Below are 26,982 nucleotides of genomic sequence, written 5' to 3'. Positions count from 1 at the left end.
TATCATTTCATATAACTTACTTTTCCCTTGTTTGTCGACTGTAACGGTTCTAGTCTCCTTCTTTCCTCATTTTCTATATGTTCGTTCTCTTCATCATGTTCATCGTCATTGTCTTGATACTCAGGAGTTTCTCTAGCAATATTACTGTGTATGGAATAGTGTTCGGTAGTGCTGCTAATGCCGTGGTTGTGGAAAATTGGATTAATTATTGAAGGTCCATTAGGATTGTTATTTAGCAAAGTTTGAATAGTCGACGAAGTGTGGAATAAGGGAGTAACAGTGGATGGCTCATTGTGAATAATTTGACGACTTGGAGTTGAACTGTATCTGACCTGATGTACCTGAGGATTATGTGTAGTTGAACTAACACCCTGATTATTAAAAAGTTGATAGGACGTCGCTTGGTTATCATTACGATCGTCATTATGATAAATATATTGATGATGATATCCTCCATTTTTGTCATCATAAATAGACTTAGGTGGATTTGATTGCACGGATGGAAAAGCTGGTTGGGGTTGATAGACCTGTGGATATCCAGTTGAGTGTTGAAAATTGTTATTAGAAGCAGTCGTTGATGATTGACTAGGTCTTGAGGTTGTTGTGGTTGATGTGGTGGTACTAATTGGCCTTACTGAAGAAGTTCGATGCTGTTGCTCTTCCAAGGATTCTGGAGGTAGATCATCTTCATCTCTTTCGTGAAGGCTGTTAAATAACAATAAATTATTTTTTATTTTCTTTAAATTAATATATGAAATAGGCTTATTTAATGTGGGTATTAAAAAGACTCGTAATAACAATTCATTGGTTAATTGTAGATAAAAATTTAAATTTCGCTTGAAGTCATTAACAACTTCAGTTGTCGTTTTTGAGAGTAAATATTAGTAACACGTGAATCACTCCCTTCTTATTATGACGAAACAGTGTTTGATGGAAAGTGATCAGAAATAAGTAAATAATTGTTTCCAACAGATAAGTCTATAATTACAATTTAGAAAAGTTGTATAATTATGATATAGTGGAGAATGTTTACGTGCCTGAGGGTCACAGCACTATTTCCATAAAGTTCCAGATTCAGATTGTAGAATCTTTCGCTCTTACTGCAGTCAACCTCGTCGACCCTTTCGCAGACTCTGGTTTCCTGGTCGAATACGGTGCCGTTTAAACAAAGGAACTTTATATCCATTATTTCATCTGCAATCAAGTCTCAGAATAAAGGAGACATCGTTATTCAGAAAGTATTTTCATGCCAAGCAGTTTCATGCATAATAGTAAAAATTAAGAGATCTCTTAAAAAATTCGTGGATTAGATTTGCAGTGAAAAGAACATGTTTTTTATAAGTGCAAAAATATATTTTGTTATTATACAGAATGTGCTGGATTTTGTGAGATTAATTAACTTTCCTAAGTGTAAAGGTCTAGAAGTATCAATAATCTAGTATTAATCAATAGTCTAGTATATCAATTAGTCTGGTAATTTCACCCGAAAATCATCAAGTTTCGTAAACGGTATAATCATAATAACAAACGAAAGAATAAGTTAAAGAAAGATATGCATATATCTTTGTTCTTTTTAAAGAACTTTAAGTCAACTAATAAGGAATCAAATACTTGTCTGGGACGATTTGGGCATTTCATTTACAATAGTACAACATGATCTCCACCTGCTTTTTGGATCCGTGTGGAGAGGTTTTTCTGGTCCAAAACTGCACATCGAAGTTATGTATTTTTGGTTATCTATAAGCCTTTGTCTATAAAGATCGACATTGAAAGTAAAGTCACACTATCTCATGCATGCACAAATATTTTGCTATTTACAACACTATGAAATCTAGTAAAAATTTAGTATCTTTCTAGTTACAGATAACATTTTTTGTAAGACACTATAGAAAATTACTAATTGTAAGTTTTTACCAGATTTCATGGGGATAGTAGAATCAGCTCCTAGGAGTACTTTGTTGTTCTCAATATTATAACTTTAATTACTGCATGTCTTTTTTGCATTTGTTGCAATATTGAAAACCACTGAGGAGTATGTCTTTTGCCGTCGTAATAGAGAAATTTTTGAGTCCCGAACTTCTCGTTATGTGGAGATTCGGGTCTATGTTTATCAGGGAATCATTGGCTTCAGAAATGACATTGTTGTGGTGTGCTCGAATTGTGTGCGAGAATCAAGGGGTGTTTTTGACGTTCACGCTCGGACTGCTCTGAAAAGACAAAACGTTGTTGATTGGGTTAGTCAAATGGTGAATTTATATTGGCTAAAACTCTAAATTGACATTTACGTGCTCTAATTTGATGGTCGAAATTAAAAGACCGAGCGTGAACATCGAGCTCGAAAATTGTCAATTTAGAGTTTTAGTCAATCAAAATTTACCATTCACCTAACCCAACCAACAACGTTTGGCCTCTTAAGAGCACTTAGAGAGTGAACGTCGAAAACACCCCACGTATGGTCCCTTTTGGATTTCGATCCAAAAGGACCATATTTGGGGTGTTGTCGCAGTGGCTACAGGGGAGGGAAGGGGGATTGCATACTGATCGGTTTCTGCCTAGAAGTTTAGAAACATTTGTAAAGTGTGTGCCATTTTTGGATTCTGAAAATGTAGAGGATTTTTTCTGTTAAAGACTAGGCATTAGTCAATTATGCCTAACGATGAAAGAGTAGTGAATTTTTGTGACTATGGTTTTCATCAGTAGATTTCTATTTTGATTTTCCTCCTGAAATTTGGGCTGAATTTTCAAACAGTATTACTAGGACAACAGATTTATAAATCCTGCTCCAAACATTTTTCATTTTATTGATATTTTAAAAGTACAGTGTAGTCCGGTTATAACAACAGAATTTTGTTCGTAGTAATCAAAAGCCACGTCGTTATAACTGTCAAAAAGTAAAAAACAAACATACGTGCAGAAATTAATATTACCATCATTATTATAGAAGGGGAGTAAAAGTAAAGAATGATTAAATGTAGTATACGTTACTGAAGAAAGAACCGAATTTAAAAAAAACAATTTTATTTTTTTCAATTTTCAAAAACTGACTTTAGATTCGTATTCAGCGACTCGAATAACCCCTAGATACCAAGTTTTATGAGAATCCAACAATTTTTTGAAAATTCGTCCGCCATATTGGATCCGCCATTTTGAATTTTCAAAACCTGACTTCAGATTCGTAATCAGCGTTCCTAAAAACCCCTAGATAACAAGTTTCAAACAAATCCAACTTTAAGAAAAATGTATGCATTTAGAAACCACTTTTCCGGTAGAAAGTCATGAGCTAGAAGGTTAACACCGTGTTAATCCTGATTAAATAGTTCCAACAGAATTTTAGTAAATATTTTTGATGATTGGAGTTTAATTAACTTGATGTTAACACCGAGTGAACGCCGAAAACTGCCTATATACGGAGGGTTGTTTACAAACCGACTCATCTTCATTCTAAATTCAGTGTAAACTAAACTGAAAGTGTAGGTCATTACAAGCGTTAATATCTCGGTGGAATTTCTTGTAACTTTGTACATTTTTAGTTTTTGTCATTCTGATAAAAAATCTTAATTGGAAAATTCAAAAAGTTCGTACTTCTCAGATTCTCAAAATAATGATGCTGCAATTCTTCCAAGTGAATTCGATCGAGGCGCGAGAGCTATGGGAGAATGGTTCGCAGAAGGATCAATTCAGATTGTAAGCAGAAGCTTTCGCTGTGCAACCTTACGGTTGCAGTAATTAGGAATATGTACAAGACAAGTTGCAGCCAGATCACCAAGAGGAATTCCAATTCGAAATAGTAAACAACGTAAATCAGAATGCAACACCACCAAAAGGTCTTATCGGTTCGACTATACTCTAGATATCTAAACAGAACAAAATACAAGCTGTGGATTGCTTACGTCTCAAATGAAGAAAACGAGCCTAATGACGATTCAGAACCAATTCTATTATACCTGCAAATCTAGGGTTCGTATGCCTGGAACTTGCGCTCATATTGGAAGGGTGTTGAAGTTTCTCGGTTATGCACGGCACGAAAATAACGTGCTCTATTCTTGAGCGAACCTCAACCAAGCAATTCCATACGCTGCACAAAGAACACAACGTCGATTGAATAAAGAAATTAACTGTATCGTTCATAACCACTTAGTTGTCGTGAATTGGGTACCATGATCAAATAGGATTTGATAAGGTGTTTCCATTTTCGGCATGTACGTTTTCAACAATTTATTTAAAATTATCCTCGTATTTTCTTTCTTTATCGGAAAAAGTTTTAAGTATTCAGAAAAAGCATCATATACAACAAAAATATATTCCATTCCTGCAATGGATCGCGGAAGAGGATTGTAAAAGTCAAAGCAATTAAGATCGTCAGGTTCTGACGAGTAAACTCGACGATATTTACCCTCAATTTGGACATTTATCGGTTTGATCTATTGACTATCTAATTAATATCTAATTAATTGAGTACTGAGATCGCCAGGATTCACCACCTGCCATTGATCAACAGTCTCATCTCTCCTGAATAAAATCCCATGCTCAATAATATAAAAATCAGTCCAAGAATTATCTCTGTTGAGTGTCAGGTAGCAATTCGCCTTGATCGGAACGTTTAAAAGTTTGCAAACTTTTAAATGTTCAGTAATTTGTTTTTATCATCGTTTAAAATTTTTATTGGTAAACAATTTTTTTGTGTTAAATTTTTTCTTTATTTACTAATATTTTAATTTTATTCATCATTTTAAAAAACATTTTTTAAAATTATTTATTTATGTGTAAAATGTAAATATTTTTTTAATAATTGTTTATAATAAAATTTTAGTTTCTGACGAGGACTCTAAATTTCGACGTAAATAATTTCTCGAATTGCATTACTCTTTTTTTAACATAATTTCGTTCTCGATCATTATTCTCTTTTATTTCATCCGCAATTTTTTTTACTTCATTAGAATATGAAAAAATTTCTTTATCAATATTATTATTAGTGTCTATTTTTTAATTTATTAATTACGTGCGCGCTTTCATAATCATTAATTTCGTTTTCAAAGTTTATTTCGGTAAACTCTTGATTGTCATTTCTTTCATCAATTGTATAATATTCTATTATGCACGTAAATATTTCTGAGTCACCGTCACAATGGATATATCAGGTGTTACTTTACTCTCGCTATTATTATTCTCGTTAGAATCATTTCCTACAAAATTTATTGAATTAACAAACGTTTCTCGAGCGCTAAATACCCAAAATTCAATCAAATCAGAACCATTCGCTGGATTCTTCCCCCTATTTTTGCGATTTTTACGATCTCGCTGCAATTGCAATCCCTGTACATATAAAAGACTTCTATTACTTTCATGCATTAATCCTAAGTCACCAGATAAATTTTCAAACGGTATCAACGAAAAACACACACACTTCCCATCGACAATAACTTTTTTTCGTAATCCACGATCATCTTATTTTTAGCAACTAATCGTTTACCAATATCACGAAATTTGATAGATTGGGCACTATTAAAAATTATTACTGACATGTAAACTCCTTGATCGACACCATACACATGATTTTCTTTTTATGTGAGTGGCCTTTTTACCAATCGCAGTAAACAGAACAGTACTCGAAATAGGCATCTCGATAAAGTCATAATATTGTTTCAAATATCCATAGAATTCATCCGATTCCGCGGTAATGTGACTTCCGGTATCCACCAGCGACGCCACGGGAAATGAATGAACGGAAATAATTATTCGCGACAAGAAAGACTATTTGACCCCACACACTTGCGTTTTCCAATACTTTTTGACACGTCATCAATCACATTATCAAAATCCTCATATAAATGACGATTTATTACTGACCGGGAACTTGTTTCCCCATAATCATAATTTGATCAATAAAATTACGAAGATTTTGACTATTCGATAATTTGGGAACATGCGGTGGGAGATGACTAACATCTGAAAGTGGAATACAAGGTTCAACTGTGCGGGACTGACCATTATATTTTGGATTTGCGTAGCGAAAACTCTTTGCCTGTATTCTGGCATTTATTAAATGCTATGGTTTATTCCCGTTCTTTGAATTATCGGAGCGATCTATCCTTGACGCTTGCGAATGTTGTTGTTGAGGCCGTTTGTCGTTATCATTGCTAGATGCTTGATTTCGAGGTTTTATATTTTGATTATAATTATTTATTTTTTCTTGAAAAGCAAAGTCAAGTTGAGAGAGAGATTGAGATATTTAATTATAGTCCTTAAAATCAACTGTGGACAAAATTTCTCGAACCCTCATCGGCAATTGCTGAATTATTGTAAAGTGAAGCTCGTATGTTTCAAATGGAGGTATGAAATATTGCTCTTCTTTAAACGGAGAAAAAAGGTGTTGTTGTGCAAACAATTTTTGGATTGTTATTAGTATATTTGTTGTTGATACAATTAGGAATCTTGAAATTACAATTCGCATTGTTGTCAATACAAATGTATCTTGTTTTAGCAACAATACAAATTAGTTACAATCAGTCTGTTCAATTTACAATTCCGTATTGTTATAGAAGCAAATCTTCCGCCGATTGCTGATGAAACAATTCGGATTTGTTGGACTGACAGGTTAATTGTTCACGTTGTTATCCCTGTACATTTCCGTATACTTGGGCGTCTTGCGTCTTGCGGATATGTGCCGCTCTTCTTTTTTAGTGTTTTATTCTAAATTAAGTGATTTTATAAGTTAGGTATGATTCCGGAAAAAGAAAAAAAGTGCGCGAGTTGTTAACACAGTGGAATTTAGAAGAAGAAACAATTTCTTTGTTTGTCGGTAATTTGAACACGAGTTCTACTGAATATAACCTCACTTTTTTGTACTCTGCGTTATCTATCAGACATAAATTTATTAAGCAATTTTTTAAAAATTAATAAATATATAAATTTGTATAAAAAATATATATGAAATAAATTTTATATTAAATTATTAATTGATTTGATCATTTCTATTAAATCCTATATTAATTTAACGATAATTAATGAAACAAATTGTTATGTCAAAATGACAATCTAGATTTGTTAAATCAACTTATCCATAACGTCATTTGGTTCTAACATTTCGATTTTAAAAAGTAACATCAGATTAGTAATCAGCGACCTAGAAAACGCCCATACGTCAAATTTTATAAAAATTAACAATTTTTAAATGATGTTCTGGCACATAGTATTTATAGTTTGTTTTTACCCCTAATACCGTAAACTACTTGCTTTTGCAAAATAGCTAGACACGGGGGTCTTTTTTGAAAGATGCTTAATTTTTTCCTGTTTATACGAACAAATATTTAAAAAAAATTTTGCAGATATATTTAATTTCAATTAGAATTTGTTTAATTATACAAAAATCGTTTGAAATATCTTAAAAGAACTTTCGAATTTTTTATTAATACTATACTAACCTACACCAAAGTGCAATATCAGTTATGTAACATATTATATTATAAACCCCCACATCACCGAAAACTTCTAATAAAAATTAAAAAATTGTTTAATTGTTTACTTGCAATGTTTTGAATATTTAATAAATTTTTCGGAACCTGTCGGTTCTGTGGGGTAACTTTAACTAATTTAAATTAATGTTTAAAACAATTGATGTTCCTATGATCCTAAAGGATTTTTTTCTTTTTATTGCTTAGACTTGGTTTAGTTCCAGTATTCCGAAATCCCAAGGCAGACATGTGCTTATTAGTTTAGAGTAAAGAAAGTTATCATTATTAGTTTGCCTAAAATGAAGAATTTAATATTTGAAAATTAGATATAATGTAAGTGTATGTATACATATATGTAGGGTAAACTAGACAGTAGTCGGCTACCTCTAAATTTTGAATAACTACAAATCCATATGAGATAAAAATTTTTTTTGCTTAACGTTGGTAGTATTATTGTTAATGACCCTATCATTTCCAATCGAAAAAAATATTGTTCTTAAAGGTTTTGAGCCGGTGTCCGACTACTGTCTGGTTTACCCTAAATATGTAAAACATTACAATCTATTAAAATACAGGGTAACTACACCAATTGACGAGGATTTTAAAAAACATGAAAGTCTAATTTTTTTTCTCGACAATGAATTTAAATTTTTTAAATTACCAATTTTACAATAACAAATTAACCGATTTTTTATAAAGAAAATCGTCTTTTGGCTTCCAAGTGCTACAAAAAATTGAAGAATAAAAAAAATAAAACTTCTCCCATGGATTCCTCAAGAAACATTTGCTTTAACAAATTTATATTAATTTTTTATTTTAAATGATTCTGTGGTGAGTTACAGCATACACCAGAAAACAGCTTATTTTAACAGCGATTTAGGAGATTCACATACCTTTCTATTCAACTTGAAGTATTAAGATATTGTCGAATTGAGTAAATTTTGACAATATAGTGTCTTAAAATTTTGATTTACTAATTATTTTGTTTCAGTAGATGTGGAATTTTATCATGTAAGTATACAATTGAAAATTTAAGGATTAATTAGAAACTATTTTTCTTTTTAAATATTCTATATTACATATTTATATTTGAAAAAAAAAATTACTACCCTCGACAATTGATGCACCTTCGGTAACTGGTACAGTTACCTTATATCTAGTTGAATTGTATGTCATATCATCGTAATAAAAATAGGTAAATCAAATAATTTATTAAATTACCTTTTTGACCTATAGTACAAACGTGGAACATCTGGCAACCTGCTTCGACGTCCGCGTAATATCCTCCAATCACCTTCCCTTGACATGAGAAATTGGTCTCCGGAAGATTGTCGAAATCCAAATACTATAAAATAAGTTTCCGAATACATTTTATTACATTAAATAGTAGATTTTACTTTATTATGCGAAAAATGGTAGCAGATTATATAACACAAAACTACCATGCTGGCACGAGAAATGGTTAAACAAGTTTATCAAGTTTCTTCAAACTAGTTATCAAATTTTTACACCCAATAATATTTCGTTATCGATTTCTCATATGAATTGCAATCAAGTTACTACATGAAACCTTTGCATCAAGAGAAAAAATATATATTTTTATTTTTCTGCATTAATTTACAAATTTTCATAATTTTAATAGTATAGTTTGGGTCAATAATGAAGTTCTAATTGAAAATACAAATTTACGTTCGAAAGTGTTGTTTTTTAATTTATTAGTTTTTATGAACAAACTTTATATAGTAATAATAATTAACAATAATTATAAACTATTAATTATTTACTCAGAGAAATTTTTATTACTTAAAAATGTATCCATATTAAAATTCTTTATATAAACGTGTGGACAATAAATTTTATCGAATTCCTTTATTGGCATGTGGTAGATTGTGAAAAAGTAATTATTAGAAAGAGTATTAAAAAAATTTAACTCTCGATTTTTTAATCACTTACATTTTATATATGAATGAAGGGCACCGAGGTAATTCTTAAGTACAGTATATTGGCAATTTCTTGTTTCTAACCCGTTTACTTTCAACGATAAGAAAAATAAAAGAGTAGGAGTACTTACGCCAGGTTCCCCCGCGCTGCATAATCCAAAGCCATTCTGAAAGTCCAGAATCATCGACAAGATAACTGTAACAATAAAAATACAATATTTTTTTTTGCTTCTTTTACGAAAAATAATTTTATTGTTTTTTTCAGATAGGAGGTTCCTGAAATTGGCATCGATGCTTAGCATCGAAAATTATTTTTTATTTTTAGTGATAAAATTTTAACAAATTTTACTTCTTTTCATTCACCTAGGTAGTAAAAAACTTTTCAAAAGTATTTTTAATTTTTAGAAAAAAGCTTTAAAGTGAATGTTCATTTGAGATCAAGGTTAAAGAGTAAATAATAAGTGTGTGATAAAACTATCACAAGAAATATAATAATTATTTTTATAAATTGTCAAAAACGAAGAAATTTTTTTATTTATTTATAATAACATTATTTCCCTAAGTTTTAAATTGAAAAAAGGTATTATATAAAGACATACTTTTTTTGTATTTTAATACTTTTTTTAAATATATTTTGATTGTATTTATTTAAATATTAATAACAACTGCATTTCTGATTAAGCACTTTTCCACTTTCATAAACTAGTTCAAAAAGGTTTTCGCCATTATAGGCATAAACATCTGGCAAAAAAGGACTTTCACAACATAGTAACGATAAAAGACTTGTATGAGTTGTAATTTATATGTTTTTAAAGGTCTTCAAGACCGTTTCTTGCAGAAGAAGTTGTCTAAGTAAACCAACATATTTTTGAAGAAAAATTGTAGTGCTAAAAATTCTATATTCTTTAATTTGGCTGAGAATTATGTGATGAAATTTCCATGACATTTAACATCACATTTTAGAGCATGTGTCTCAAACAGATTTTAGATTTTTGAAAAACTTCATTAAATCAAAGAATTTATTAGAAATGATAAATGATACCATTAAGTAAGTGAGTAGATTAATTTTATTCAAGCTACATAATTAAATAGAAAAAGCAATCAAAAACAGTTTTTCGTTACTGTACTTTACAAAAACAAAAAAAAACACAAAAATATTTTTGCTGTTAATCATCTGATGCATTTCGATTATTAATTTATTACAAATGACTTGATGAAACTTTAGTAACTATATGTATAAAGAATGAGAATCCAATAAATGCGAATGAAATAATAATTTGAATGAGAAAATTGTTTGCGCGAAAGACAAACATGTATCCTGTTAAGGCACTTTTACTTTCAAGCGTTTGACGGTGTAATAAATAAGGTTGAAATATTATCTCCGATCGGTGCCCTGAAAGAAGAAATGCGTACGTATATTTATAACACAGAATGAGAGTATATGTTGGCATTGGGCGTGACGGTTTTTACGCATAATTGCTCCAATACGGTATTTTTGAGGTCTCTTTAGACCTGAGGCACAAATTACGCAAAATCTGAATTTTACTTAAGTCGGATAAATTTTCAGGGTAGAGGAAAAAAAATTCCCAACACGTTTATAATTTTAGTTACCTAGATAATTCAGAAATACAAAAGATATTTTCATACACCACTTTTTTACACAGGACTTTACTCACTTATTAAAATATTTGACAGAAAAAAATAAAGAGGACCAGCAGATCAATAATCTGTTTTTTGGAAAAACTGCTTTAATGGTAACAAGTGAATTTTTATGCAATTTTATGATTTTATTGGGATCTAATGATGAATGACACAGGTCAACAAAAAAAGACTAACTTTTTTTTATGAGATATCGGAATGGTTTCCGATGTATTTTTGGACGCTGAACACGATCCCGAATTCCAAAATTGCCCATCACGTCAGGATTTTGAGAAAAGTGGGGGTAAAGACCCCAAAAACGCTTTTTTGAGGATTTTCAACATTTTTTTTCTCTTTAACCTGACGTGCTAGAGACTTCCACAAGGTCTTAAATTAAAGCTTGTAATGTGCACTACAAGACTCATATCCATAAAATAAAAAAAAATTAAAAGCTTTTTCAAAAAATGGGGTTGAAGACATCAAAAAGGTGTGTTTTTGGATTGCTTTAATAGACTTCATGCAATTGCTTGGATTCACTTGAAAATTATTACTCGGGGTTTTTGGAGTCGTTGATTACGAATCCGAAATTAGTTTTCAAAAATTTAAAATGGCGAAACCAAGATGGCAGATGTAAAAATTAAGAATTGCTTGGATTCGCTTGAAAGTTTGTTACTCCAGGGTTTTTGGGGTCGCTGATTATGAATTCGCCCTTTTGAATTTCTGAAAACTAATATCGGATTCCTAATCAACGACTTCAAAAACCCCGAGTAACAATTTTCAAGCGAATCCAAGCAATTGCATGAAATCTATTAAAGCATTCCAAAAACACACCTTTTTGGTGTTTTCAACCCCATTTTTTAAAAGAAATCTTATTTTTTTTCATTTTATGGATATGGGTCTTGTAGTGCACATTACAAGCTTTAATTTAAGACCTTGTGGAAGTCTCTAGCACGTTAGGTTAAAGAGAAAAAAATGTTGAAAATCCTCAAAAAATCGTTTTTGGGGTCTTTACCCCCACTTTTCTCAAAATCCTGACGTGATGGACGTGATTCGGGATCGTGTTCAGCGTCCAAAAATACATCGGAAACCATTCCGATATCTCATAAAAAAAGTAAGTCTTTTTTTGTTGACCTGTGTAATCAAGTGCATTACTGGATCTTCCTTCCTTTAAAGGCGATCTCACACAGGTTCCTGATTTAAGATCCATCTTAAAATCCTTTATATATTCTAGAAGTAAAATAAGGCTACTACTCGGCTCACTATCGACATATGACACTCATATTTTATATAAGTAGGTGACAACTTGTCATTTTCAACGAATAGGAAAGTCCAAAAGTTAACACGTAGGAACACATACTATCTAATAATTAGTAACTTCATTTTCTTATTGGATATCTATAAAATGTAATACAGGATTCTATTCAAATGATTTGAAATTAAGAAATTAGAGGTGGTCAGGATTTTTAAAAGATCGGTTTTTCTTGTTACATTTCCTAAAAGTCACACAAATGTGCGTATAATTTATTTAAAAATAAATATTTTTGTATAAAAATTTTTTCATGTGAACTCTTAAAATAAAGTGTAAATACATTGTTTAATGAAAATGCTAACCTACTTTTAAAAAAAGTTATTTAAAATTTGTATTTTTTACACTGATGTACTTATAAACCTAAAAATGTTCTTACGATCGTTTTTAAATTATCCTGTTACACGAAACGAATGTGTTATAATTAAGTTATCGAATAATTTTTGAATGAAAACGTGCAATAAGTTAAAAGACAAAAATTATGTTTTTAGATAAAATTGACAAAAGAAATTAAAGTTAAAATGCAGATTAAGTTTCAGATAAAAAATATTGATACAAGAATCAAAAGCTCACAGTAAAAATAATGCTTGGAGTGTGTTTATAAAGTTGAACAATGATTTGTAACTTTTTCAACATTCGGTTAAAGAAAAAAACTAATATAAAACTATGAAGTAATTAATAATAATCTATCATACTGTTCACATAATTTATATATACCTTAGTTTCTAATGAAGTTAACTACAATGACTCTTAATATGTAATCTGATTGATGACCTTCGATAAGCAATGAATTCTGATAGTGAAACGGAAATACTGCATGTCATGACATATTGTAACGAACTGGCCCATTTTTATGCGTTAATTTATACAATAGTACAATAATTAATAATTCTTTATATATATATGTGAAAGAAGTACCATTAATCACCTATTGTAAAAAGTGTAATTTTAAAATTGCAGATTCTCAAATAGCACAACATTTGAGCTCAATATTGTGTCAATATTGCGTGGCAATAATTCCAACTTTTCTCCCTGTGAGAACATTGACTAGTAATGTTACAATATTATTAAAATATTATAACACAGGAAAACAAATTTGGGTCAACATTTGGACCCGGAAAAATAAGAATGTTTTTTAACATATTGCTCTGAATACGAATCATTACATTTTCTCCAACATATCAAATTTTAAAATGGTGGGAAAAAAATTAAAAATCAATAGCATTTGCTTAAAACATGTTACTCGGGGGTCCCACGAAGTCAGACCAAAAGTTGTTCTCAAGCAAGTTTAGATTAGAATATTTAAAATTTTTTACTACGACATAATACACATAATAATTTTTCTATAGAATATATGTTCCGACAAAAATTCCATATCGGTGTGATATAACTGTTATATTTTATCTTATTGTAATTTTTGCAAACATATATTTTATAATAATTATTCCAGAATTATAACAATTATTCTAGAATATTTGTACTTATGTAGGTATATAAGAATAATGTAACATAATTACATAGACATTATGTATAGCATCTTCACGATTATGTTATAGATCACATCAAAAGGTCTACCTAAGATTACAAATTTGGAATGTTTTCCTTCAGTGATAATCTTTAAGTGTTTAATATCAAATCAGGGCAATTTTATATGTTAGTATTTTTTTAATTGTAATTATGTTGATGTTATCATTAAAAACATTTTGTTTACTCTTGTTTCTTGATGTTCGGTGTTTTGTTATTTTAGTAAATAAATTGTGCGGAAGAAATCTATAGACAGGAACATAGTACTGTCATGAAGTTTGACTCTGTAAGCGGAGACGAGCAATAGTCGTTGGTTAGAGGACGAAGTCGTGGTAAATGTCACGAGATTCACACAGGTCATTACGCGCTACGTTATATCATTTGCTTTGGTGTGCTTCTTTTTCTTCTGCATACTAGATGTAACCACCTCTAGTGTGCGTTTTAAGTACGTACTCAAGATTTAAAGTCTTAATGCATAATCCTGTATTTCTAAGGAAGGAATCCCTTAAATATTGAACACAGCAAGCAATGCCGGCTTATCTATTTCGGCTCCCTGTGCAAAATTTTTATAACGCCCCTTAAAAGACGAGGTTTTGAATATTTTTTGGATTATTTAATTTTTTTTACAAATTTTAATATCATTATTTACACACGAAGAACAATATAATGAATTAAATAATACATCCCAGAGGGCAAATATTTCAAAATGTTTTTAATTTTTTAAATGTAAATGTACAAAGGGGATAAGTTCCCAATATATAAGACATTAATATATAAGGGGATTACTCATGAGACAAATTTTTTTTTGCTTTTTTTAAATTCTTAACATCTCTAGAATACAGGTTTAAAATTTTATGACGAAATTTAGCTCCTATCAAAAGTTATAGTACAATGCAAGCGGGCTTAAAATGTGAAATATGCAAAATGTTACTTGCCACTCTGACAAAATTTAAATCAACCAGGCTTGTTTGTGTCATCTAAACAAAACAGAAACTCCAATCCGAAAGTGTGAAGGAAAGAAATAGTTGAATAAATAATTGGAAAGTATAGGAACAGTTTGAATTCCTTTATAGAAACCGAAATTTCATAAGTAATTCTCCTAGGTTATTTGCCAACCAACTGTAACCAAAAAATCTTGAAACTTATGCGTTTTCTTTAGGAACGAATTGAGAGCAAACTTCTTCTATGAGGCGTGAAGCGGATTTTATCAAAGAATTCCACTAATGTTCACTGTATCTTATGGAATTTTACCAAGTATTAAAATTAACTGATGTAATATATGAATGTGTGAGAAGAGAAATTTTGTTCTGTATTGCCTGAAAATTCTCGTTTAATATTTATTTTTAATCATAACAAGCAAGTAATTTGTCAATCTAATATTGAAAAAGAATTTATATACTTTTAACTCATTATATGATGTCAGTTTGTTCGTTAAAATAATCTGCAATTTGTTCAGTCGTTTTCATTGGCCTGTAATATCTAAAAAAATCTATGTTTCAAACATAAATTTTAGTTTAAATATCACAATTAAAAAGATAGAAGTTTTAATTACTTATTTTCAATCATAGTCAATCGATTTCTTCTATAAGGGCTCCAAGAGAAAATAGTGTTGCATAAAAGTATAATTACTGTCGTAAAGGTACAAGTTTTTCACACAAAGGTGAATAATTAGTGATTGCAACAGAAATAATAGACTTGATTAATTGCAAATGGAAGAAGACACGAAATTATAAAAACATAATAGGTTGCAGATATCTAATCGATCATCTATCATGACATGTAGCTGTCTCAAATAAATTAATAATAATTACTTAATGCTACCTGGTCTTTTCCATCTTTCGTCTCGCTTCATTCGCTACATATGTCTTAACCTGTTTAAAATTTTTAATAATTTTCAATACGACCATCATACTGTTTAATTCAATAAGGCGATCAAATTTTTTAAAAGTTGACGAATTTGTCTGAAAAAGGTTTACTCTAAATTCTTTAAAGTCAAAATTTGTAATTCTTTAATTATGGCAATATATTTGGATTTATTGATCCCAAAATTCCCTATTGTGCTATCTGGGATAGAAGGTTTAATGATAGACTGTCCAAGGGACCTATCGGCAGGCCAACATGACTTTCAAGGAGGTAACTATTTATTTTAATTATTCCTTAAAGCGATAATATAAAAACTGATTACATATTTGGTGAAGTAAGGAAGAATTTCAAATCTTCTTTCAGCTTATTCGATTCTGAAAATTCAAGGTAAGTTTCTCTTCTCGAGAAGGAATCCTTGAACAAATATATTGCTCTTTAAAAATCCGCATTGCTTGCTTTGTGGCTTTAAAAGCTTCCTAAAATGCATTATTGTCGGTATGTAATCCACAAGTGCTCATAAAAAAATTCGGAATTTCTGGTGTTTCAATAAATTAGGTTCTTAAATCTTTTATAAATGTAGGTGAAACCGGGTCAAATCGTGACATTTTTAAATGCGAATTTTTTTAGAGTTCACTGTTATCTATAAAAATACATATAGTTGTTTTCAATGATCAAACTCTCTAGTAATTAAAAAAATTATTATGGTTTCTTTCTATTACATTAATCTTAGATAGAACCCGAATTGTTTGAATATGTCTGATGTCACGAACTACCCTGATACCGGGGTAAATAATAAAAGAGTATGGAGCAATTCATGATACTGCAATCAAAATCTATTGTTTTATAAAACACTATAATGACTTTTTGCGCACGTGCTTGTTGTCTGCGAACTGGATGCTTTATGGAAGGATCTTTCTTCACATACTTCATTTTTTTGTGATATTTTCTACCAGTGTGTTTATTTCGGTGGCGTCAGTCTGAATTGCAGATCACCTGCGTTTTCGTCCTCTTCTTGTGACCTTTTCTTCACCCGTTTTTGGATACAATCAAATGGAATGAAGAACCTGGGCGAGGGGAATGTCATCGTCGACGGTATCTGACCTTGAAGCATTGAGCATATCATTTTCATTGGACAAGCTTTGTCGTTAATGATCCTTTCCAATCTATGATCTATCTGCAACATGGCTGGGCAAGAAATCGATTTTACTAAAGACTTTTGGATTGAGAGGACAGATTCCTGAAACTGTAAATCCGGATGTAATATTCGAATATATTGCAGCTAATGGAAACGCTGAGGTGACAATCGAAGGGTTATTGTATATTGCCATCATCCTTCCAGGATTGTTCAACAGCCGATAAACGCAATGATTATTGTACAATTTTTTTAATGGGCCAAAAACACTCCTATCCTATCAGTGGTTGAAGTTTATGTGAACAGTGTAGCGGCAAAAATAAAACTGTAATATGATTGTTCCAAATTGAAAGAACAGGATTGGTTGCCGAAGATTGAGAGTCACATAAGAGTCTGCGACTGACTCTCTTGGGAGTTTAGTGTAATTGCATTGGAATCAGACCCTGCTTACGACTGCTTAAACCTAAATAAACCCTACATTTTAGGCTGAAAGTAGGATATAAATTTTGACTCGAGGATCATTAAAAATAGATAACATTTAACTTCAGTGTGTCTAACAAAATAATTAAAATAATTACAGATCTTTCTCTTAGTATTTTCTTAAAATATATTAACTTCTTTTTTATTACATCACATTTTACAACAGATTATTTTTTTAAATTCTATTGGCGAAGAAAATTACCACCGCGGGCATGGTAACGCTAGTGTTTCAAGACAAATATGGCCGAACTGGGTGTAAATATTCAAAAATAACGTTCTATTCACTTATGAAGTGAACCCAGTGGGCACACTTGTTCAAAAGACGTCCTAAGGATGTCTTTTTGCGGACGTCTTTTGGACTTGTACAAAAAGACGTCTTAAAGACGTCCTATTCATGTTCTATGTCTTGGCCATTAGATATCTAAAAGACGTCTTTTTCATTCAACATTTGAAAATAGAAAAATTTCCATAAATAGAAAATATTATTTTCTAAGTTCAGCTTGGACTTTGAAATTTAGGAATGTGAAATTCATTGGAATTTTTCTAAGTTAAATTCATTTCATTGACAAGTGAGATCGTTAACTTTGTAGAGGTTCATATCTGTCTTGAACGGCTGAGGTGCTTAACGCGCAGTGTTTCAAGCCCAAGGTATCCGAGTTCGATCCCAGCTTCGTAGGAATTTTTTCATTATTTCTCCGCATTTTAGAAAAAATAAAATTAAACTTAAAATAAATTTAATACAATATTACTGAATTTCAACTTAGAAAATGTTATAAAAAAAAAATGTTTATTTAAGATCTGAAGGAATGTAAAAAGGACGTCCAAAAGACGTCTTTTAAACGTACTTTGGACGTCCTTTCTTATGTCTTTTAGACGTCTTTTGGACCAGACATAGAACGTCTTTTAGACGTCTTTTAGTTGTCTTTTTAATGACTCAGAGACATTGCCATCATTGTCCCCGAATCGTCCGCGGACAAAAAGGGACGTCTTTAAGACGTCCCTGTGCCCACTGGGAAGTTTTGTTCTTAATCTTAAATATAGTTTACTATTCTACAAAAATGTTTACATGGACTATATTTGTTTAATAATAAAGATCTTTTAATTAACTATTTGTCTGTTTAATTTTTTTAGTGTTATTTGGTTATTTAGTGTATTTTGGTTTTTGTGATATAATTATTTGTGAATATATCATTAAGAGGGAGTGTACAAAGCACATGGTCTTCAGATGAGTGTGAGACTGTCGATGAGGAAAGGTCCGAAAATAGGTACTTTTTGAAATTGCTCATTATGGATCATCCGTTTTATCCTTTGTTTGATCCAGGGTCAGTGGTTTCAGTTTTTGGTTCCAAGTTAGCTGACAAATTAAGAGAAAGGATGGGATAAGCTGAATCATCAGCAATCAAAAGTACCATTGGAGGATCCACTAAAATATTAGGGAAATTAAGGTTATCGTTGTTAGTAGATGTGTGTAAAGGTCTTAGGAGAATCAACGGCCAAGAGTGGCAAGAATTTGCATCTGGGACTAGAGAAAGTAGTGTTGATAGTATTCTTGCGGAATTTGCTGGAATCTCGGAGTTTACGTTGGACCAAATTGAAGAAATACAGAGTGCGGTGAATGAATTAGTCCTTCCTCAAGGTCAAGAGCATCGGCCGAGGAGAATATTTCCTATGATCATGCAGTGGTTGAACAAAGAGGTCCAAAAATTATGGGAGCAAGGAATCATCAAACCAGCCTCAAAGGACTGGAGCACTGTATACTAGTGGTAATCAAAAAGAGTGATGGGTCACTAGGATTCTGTTTTGACTACCGTGACCTCAATAAAGTAACCATTAGGGACATATACCCAATACCAAGCGGATGACATTTAGAATAATCGATGTTCCTAGCACCTTTCAGAGATTAATTAATTCCCCATTTGGTCTTGAATTATTAATTTAAAAAAATCGTTTGTCGATTAACACTTTGATGAAGCCTGGTAAAATTTTAGTAATTTTCTAATAACTTCCAAGAAATGTTTGTTGTAAGTAGAAAGTTACAAGGAATGTTCAAATGTTTCTGTGTACGTGCACGGGAGTGCATGCCTTAAGTAGAAATATTTTTTTCAAATTTTGACTTTTCAAAGTAAAATGTTTGTGTAGATTTATTAACTAAAGAAAACCCCCAGTAGCACGTCGTAATAATACTGTAATATTACACTATAAGGTATAGGAATAAAATAAATAAAAGTTGCAATAAAATCCATACCTAATGCTTAAAGAAGATTTTTCTTGTTTCATCATTAAATTTACACTTAATTAAAAATTTTGTTTAAATCGTGTTACAGTAACATTGCCACGCAATATTACTGTAATATTATGTCGGTATAATATATCACCATCAGGCGGACATTTTAATATGACAGTAATATGAAGTACTAATTGGGAATATGAAAATGTAAAACATTTAAGAGACATTTAAAAAAATATAAATTTAATTTCATAAAATGTTTTAAAAGCAAATACCTACTACTTCATTATTAAAAAAAAGTAATACGTAAAGTAATCCGTCTTGATATCAGGGCGAGGACCTCTAAGGCATGGGCATAAAATTGACAGTGAGTCCCAATAATATAAGTACATAGAGTAAAATTACAGATTATTTTCTTTAAATCGTATTTGGCACGTAATGAAACATTAAAATTTGTAAATTTTTAAATAGATTATCTCAAGCTAAACTTCTCAAGTTTCAAATTCATCTTAAATCTTTTATTATATTCGAGAAATAGTTTTTCTCCACATAATTTCACCATTCTTACATTTTTCTTTTATTGTTCTTTATTTTACACAACTTCTGTTACATAATAAAACATGTCTAGAATTCGGGCTATGTTTTATTTTTCTATTAATTATTTTTCTGTACATTCTTTCACTTGCGTGTACACATTGAGACGTAACAATTTCAGAGTTATGTGAAGATGCGCCGGACAAAAAAGCTATCATATAGTTACAGACAGTTTTTTTTGCGACGCATATATATGTTTTTGTACATAAATAAATATATACATACATTATTCTGGTATGTATAAGTGTACTCGTGAAGTCGAGAGGTGAAAGGTGCTCTTCTTACGTGATTTTATAATAGTGTGCTGCATGCCCTTTCGACTCTAATAAATCCGCAACGTAAAACTGCATCTCTTCCTTATGCCTGTTGAGCAGTTTCTCTGTTATCGTTGTTGATGGGGAATGCCGTCAAAATAATCTTTAACACGCTCCTTCACATTTCAAAACAAGAAGCTCAAGTTCACTTCTTTGAAAATAAGTTATATAATTAGTAGTTTCAAGTATAGATTATTAAGTCATGTCTTATATTTTATTACAGAAATACCAAGTTATTTATACATTTCAAATTTACAAAATACACTTATCGGTTACTTTAAGAACTATTCAATATGGCCGATACAAAATAGTAATTTGATGTTGTTTGTACAAAACAATTAGACATTTATTTAAGCTTTTGGTTTTCTGGGCTGATTGGTTGAATGCGTTTGTAATATTTGATGTTCAATCTGCATCAAAAAATTAACATGTTCCTGATTTTTGTTGTTGTACTTTTTATGTAATACAAACGCATTTAGTAAACACTGATCCACCAAATGACAAAACAGTGTTTTATAATACTTATTTTGTTGCTTTCGCATAATCGAGTACTTCGTCATTTGATGGTCAGCTTTGTCCACTCCTCACATTGGTTTATTTTAATCACATACAATTTTGGGCTTCATTTCTTTAATACCATTTTTTATCGTTATCTCTTTAAACGACACATCATGACAAGTACTAATGAGACATCTCTTTTTTGTTGCACTATTTTATCACAACGACACCTCTTTTTATCCAACAAACTGCTTCATTTTTTTAATTTGGTTTATGCTGAACTTTCAGGCAAGCCTTTTCTGTTACTTCTCAGCGTTCTGTACGCATCAGTTCTATAGAATAAAAGTAGGTTATATAATTATGTAGAGTTATAAAAATTATCCATAACTAAGCAGTACCCTTTATGAAGTAAGTTTTCACAAAGCTTTAACACAATTAGGGTCGTTACCGACTGAAAAGTATTTTCTTGTGTTTCTCTTTCGGTTGTTTTTCCAGTGTAAAGAATTATCTTTACAATATGATGTAAATGTTGGATGAACTGCTTTCAATTTATGTAACCCTCAAACGCCATCAAACAGTCGTCAATACTAATATCTCATTCAGGAATATAAATCTTCTCAAAATTTTTATTTAACCCTCCTGCGTACCGTGACGAGTATACTCGTCCAAACTAAGTTGTTACCAAATGCGCGAGGACGAGTATACTCGTCCAAATATTTTTTCTCATAACTTTTAAACAAATTAACTTTAACACACGAGACAAAGTGCAACTTACAGTGCAAGGTTCATAGTTAATGATACATACATAATAAAGTCTCTAATTAAAGTATTTGTTAATAAACAAAGTATTAAATATTTGTTATAAACAGTAGAGGATAGGTCACAAAATAAAAGTTGCAAATACATACTTCTCTTAAAAAAATTGTTTGATTTCAATGACACTTGGTATCTCAAAGATTTTTGGGGTTGCTGATTAAGAATCTGAAGCCAGATTAAAAAAATTTAAAATGGCGGATCCAATATGGCGGATGAGTTTTTCAAAAATTCATCCGAATTTCTTGAAAATCTATAATCGGGGGTTTTTGAGGTCGCTGATTACGAATCTAAGGTCAGATTTAAAAAATCCAAAATGGCGGATCCAATATGGCGGATTAGTTTTTCAAAAATTTATCCAAATTTCTTGAAAATTTATAATAGGGGGTTTTTGATGTCGCTGATTACGAATCTAAGGTCAGATTTAAAAAATCCAAAATGGCGGATCCAATATGGCGGATAAGTCTTTCAAAAATTTATCCAAATTTCTTGAAAATTTATAATCAGGGGTTTTTGAGGTCGCTGATTACGAATCTAAGGTCATATTTAAAAAATCCAAAATGGCGGATCCAATATGGCAGAAGAGTTTTTCAAAAATTTATCCAAATTTCTTGAAAATTTATAATCGGGTGTTTTTGAGGTCGCTGATTAAGAATCTAAGGTCAGATTTAAAAAATTAAAAATGGCGGATCCAATATGGCGGATGAATTTTTAAAAAATTGTTTGATTTTAATAATACTTGGTATCTAGAGGTTTTCGTGGTCGCTGATTACAAATCTGAGGTCAGATTTTCAAAACTCAAAATGGCAATATAAGAATATTTTCTAAATTTAATAACAATTCTTTAATTGTTTTAACAAATAATTGTTGTTATGTACTAACTTTTTACAAAAAATATCTAGAAACGTGCAGCTTTTTTCTAATTTTGCAATTAACTAAGCTGTGTAATATTACATGAAGATTTTTCATAAATTTAACGATTCTTTAATTTTTTAAACAAATAATGTTGTTGTTTACTAACTTATTACAAAAAACATCTAGAAGTATGCAATTTTTTTAAATTTTTAAATTAACTAAGCTGATATACCTGCAATTTTGCAATTAACAAACATGAATCTTACAATAATACTGATCTTGTTAACTTTTAAAATTTGGAAAAAGCATGTTTCTAAGTCTTTTGTGCAAGGAGTTAATCAACATCTATAATTAATTGTTTAAATATGTGCTAAATTGTTATATTCATAAAACATCATTATGTAGTACTACTCAACTTAGGAAGTCTAAAAAATGCACATTGTTTCATATAACAGAGACGTAGTTTATGAAGGACTCGTAAAATACCAATATATCTAAAACAAATCTAAAAAATTTCTAAAACTGGCGGCCATATTGGCTCTGATCTTCTGTATTTTTAAAATCTGATCTCAGCTTCGTAATTAGTGACCATTATAAACCCTAGACACCAAGTTTCATTAAATTTTTTTAATAAAATCAAACAATTTTTTAAAAATTCGTCTGCCATATTGGATCCGCCATTTTGAATTTTCCTAATTTGATCTTAGATTCGTAATCAGCGACCTCAAAAACCCCCGATTATAAATTTTCAAGAAATTTTGATGAATTTTTTAAAAACTCATCCGCCATATTGGATCCGCCATTTTGAATTTTTTAAATCTGACCTCAGATTCGTAATCAGCGACCCCAAAAACCCCTAGATACCAAGTTTCATTACAATCAAACAATTTTTTAAAAATTCATCCGCCATATTGGATACGCCATTTTGAATTTTTTAAATCTGACCTCAGATTCGTAATCAGCGACCCCAAAAACCCCTAGGTACCAAATTGTAGAAAAATCCAACAGTGTGAAAAATTTGTGCATTTGGAAACAATTTTATGGGTGAAAATAGGTACGCAGGAGGGTTAAAATTTCGTACACTTCCCAAATTTTGTTAAGTTTTGGATTCGGATGAGCCGCAGCATTAAACGTTACTTTATTTGAGATGTATACAAATTAAAAAAAATTTCTAATCGCTTTAAATTTATGAGATTATTGACAAATGAAGTTTTGATAATTTGGTTTTATAACCATTACGACCGTTGATTTGACTTAATAATAATTCCTTGATAAATAAGAAATCCAAAAAAGCCCACAATTCGTCGACAGTGACTGGATTCCAATAATTCTCCTGGCGTGCTTTATCTTTTAATAATCGATCTCAGATTAGTAATCAACGACTAATTAAGAATTACGTCGTCATTATGGCATCGTTTTTTCTAATCGTTTTAGAATTATTTTGCCAATAACATTTTTTATAAATATTGATCATAGGGTAATATTTTTTAATGTTATAAACAAATTAAGTTAACAAATTGTAACAAAATTTATATTTTACAAAAATGAAATTTAACTTTAAGTAAAAATCTTTGAATTAATTTTTAGTAATGAAAAATGATTCAATTAAAATAAACAAATTATAATAAATATAAATAAATAAACAACATCAAATGTTAAAGTCAAGATTATTCTATATTACCAAAAAATGATAGTTACATCAATTCAATACTCAATTATAAAATAACAAAATATTCAGTCAAGTTAATTTACTTAGAGACGCCACACATTCAAACACAAACACACATACGCAAAAAATATAAAGTGAATTGATAACTGCGACGCACATACAACAAACCAATATAAAAGATTTAAATAATATTAAAAAGAATAATCAATCAAAACTATAATACGGTTAATATAATAAAAAGACTTATTATACTCAATGGGAATGATCGTGGAGCAATATGGCGTCGAATGGAGAACAGTCAGCGCCTCTGCAGTATTCAATCAATTTTGTTAAGAAGGACTTTGGAAAACTCTTGTACTTCCTCTCATTTATATAAATGGAATGAATTGTTAAATCCCAGAGGTATGGACTTTGCCTTGCCTCACACGTTTAAATTCTCTCACATTTATTTTAATCGCCACACCTTATTTAAAAAAAACATACAAAATTATAATTTAACTAAAAATACAAAATTATATAAAAAAATTGAAGCAAACATTAAACATAAAAATAAATTTGAACCTCTACCTGTGGGTCATCGGCGATGCACACACGAGTGGCGAGAACTTTTCCCTTTAATGGTTATAAGCAATAAGATCGAGAAACTCAGGGAAATAAGTTTTATCGTACAAGGTTTCTTTATTCCCCCTTCAATCCCTCAAGATACACAAAAGCTGAGCGATCTCACATCCAACACAGAAATACTATTCTATTTTTCGATATACAGCGTCAATTCACAAAATTGAACGAATAATTCGAAGAATAATTATATTTCCCCACACAAGTATAAACGTAAGACTTTTTCATTCCATACAGAAAAATAACAAACAGAGAGACTCACAAACACATCTTATACGATATCACTCAATATATGCATGTCAAATACATATATATCTAAAGAAATTCCCTTCAAAATGAATTATTCTTTAGTTTATAGTCGAAATGGCATAGTTATTTTCCTAATCATTTTCAACCCTAAATATTTTAGACAGAGGTGGAGAACGATTATCAGGATACAGATGAGATGGATGTTGATAATTCGTTCACTTCTAACAATAATAATGATATTCACATATTAAGTAGAGAAGAAGAGAAGAGAATTGCGAATTCTGACTATTCATCCATCATCATGGAAAACCATAGGAAGATAGCGAGACAGTTTAATACGAATCGACATTTGGCAGCAAAATCAAAAGAATTGAAAGAAATGAGCAGCGTATTAGGTGAGACATTAAAAAAATGCGGAAAAAGTTTACCTCAAACTACTGTTGATAAGGTAACTGAATTTTATACCAGTGATCTTAATAGTATGTAATATAAAATTAGTTAATAAGAATAAATAGACAAAATTATGTATTTTCAAATCATTAAAAAAAATAATAACGATAACAAAAAAAACATAAGAGGATTGCAATTATATAAAAAGAAAAACGAAACAACAAATTTTAATCTGGAATTAATATATTCTTTCAACACAATAAATCTTATAAATTGATTAATTAAAATTTAGTCTCGAGACTTGTGATTAAGATTTTGATTTTCGCCCTCGTCACACACATACACAATCATACACATACGTCAGTAAAATATATAGAGAATAAAACGAAATATCACAATAAATTGAAAGATTATAGAATGAAAGAGTTTATACAAAAAATATGGACAAAAACAATTTTCATCACTTCCCTTTATTTTAGGATCCGGGGAAAAGACTCGGTCCAGAGCGATCCGCGTTGGTTTGGAGAATCCTTGTGACGCAAGTATATTAAATGAATGTCGATCCCTTTTTTCTCCCCAAACGCCTCGCTTCACGGACACTGCTCTCTCGGTCAGTTTTTATTTCCGCCCATTTATTTTATGATAAACGCCACACTTAATTTAAACAAAGAAAAAAAACAAGAAACCCGACGATTAATAATCTGAATAAATAATATATATATAAAAATAGAATAAAATTATCTTTTTTTCTACAATTTACCTTCTAAATCTCGGCGTTGAATTTAGATGTATGGCGCGGAAAATCCCCCTGATTTTTGATTTTCTTTGGGAAGTAATGAGCCCGAGAGTCCGTGGAGCGAGGTATTTATTATCGCGTGAAAATTTCCCCACCAAACCAACGAATCCCCCTACACCCAGAATCTCCCCGAAGACCCCCGTTTTCAACGAAGTTTCGCGATGGGTTCCAAAACAACAGGTCCCATTTATATAGGCGCTAACTTTTAAAATCCTACAAGTAGGTTGATGAAGGCTATCGTATCTGTGAAGAAAAATGGAAAGCGCACGCAATTTTAAAAACGACTTCTTTTATTAGGTTTGAAAGAGCTGTTCTTGTTATTTGAAGAATCTTATCCAGAATATAAGATTAGTTTTAGTGCATTTGCTAAGTTAAGACCGAAAAATTGTATCCTTGCTCGTGCTACCGGTACCCATTCTGTATGTGTCTGTATAATTCACCAAAATTGAAGATTTTGTGAATATATGCTATGCAACAAATTAAAAATTCTTAAAAGCCATTCATTTATTGCAAAAGAAGAAGCAAATTTTATTGCACAAGAAAAACTCAATCTTTGTAAAGAAGGAGTAATCGTAATGTTTGACTTTGCAGAAAATTATTCTTATGTTTGCCAAGACGCTTCTCA

General features: G+C 30.7%; 1 protein-coding gene across 2 annotated transcripts in view; it reads right to left on the bottom strand.

Annotated features, from left to right (window-relative positions):
• LOC122509388 overlaps nt 1–26,982 on the bottom strand; it is a 127,945-nt gene that overhangs the window by 5,132 nt on the left and 95,831 nt on the right. Inside the window, exons 3-6 of one of the 2 annotated variants that reach the window (XM_043623416.1) lie at nt 9,523–9,587; nt 8,673–8,796; nt 1,038–1,206; nt 21–705 (exon numbers count right to left, since the gene is read on the bottom strand). In XM_043623416.1, coding sequence (XP_043479351.1) covers nt 21–705; nt 1,038–1,206; nt 8,673–8,796; nt 9,523–9,587 — 1,043 coding nt within the window. The remainder of the gene's footprint in view (nt 1–20; nt 706–1,037; nt 1,207–8,672; nt 8,797–9,522; nt 9,588–26,982) is intronic. The other variant, XM_043623426.1, reaches the window with a different exon arrangement.

Source organism: Leptopilina heterotoma, unplaced genomic scaffold, assembly GCF_015476425.1.
Source record: "Leptopilina heterotoma isolate Lh14 unplaced genomic scaffold, ASM1547642v1 Lhet_115, whole genome shotgun sequence".
NCBI lineage: Eukaryota > Metazoa > Arthropoda > Insecta > Hymenoptera > Figitidae > Leptopilina > Leptopilina heterotoma.
The sequence above is the reverse complement of the archived record's forward strand: the minus strand, read 5'-3'. Positions and strand labels throughout refer to the sequence as shown.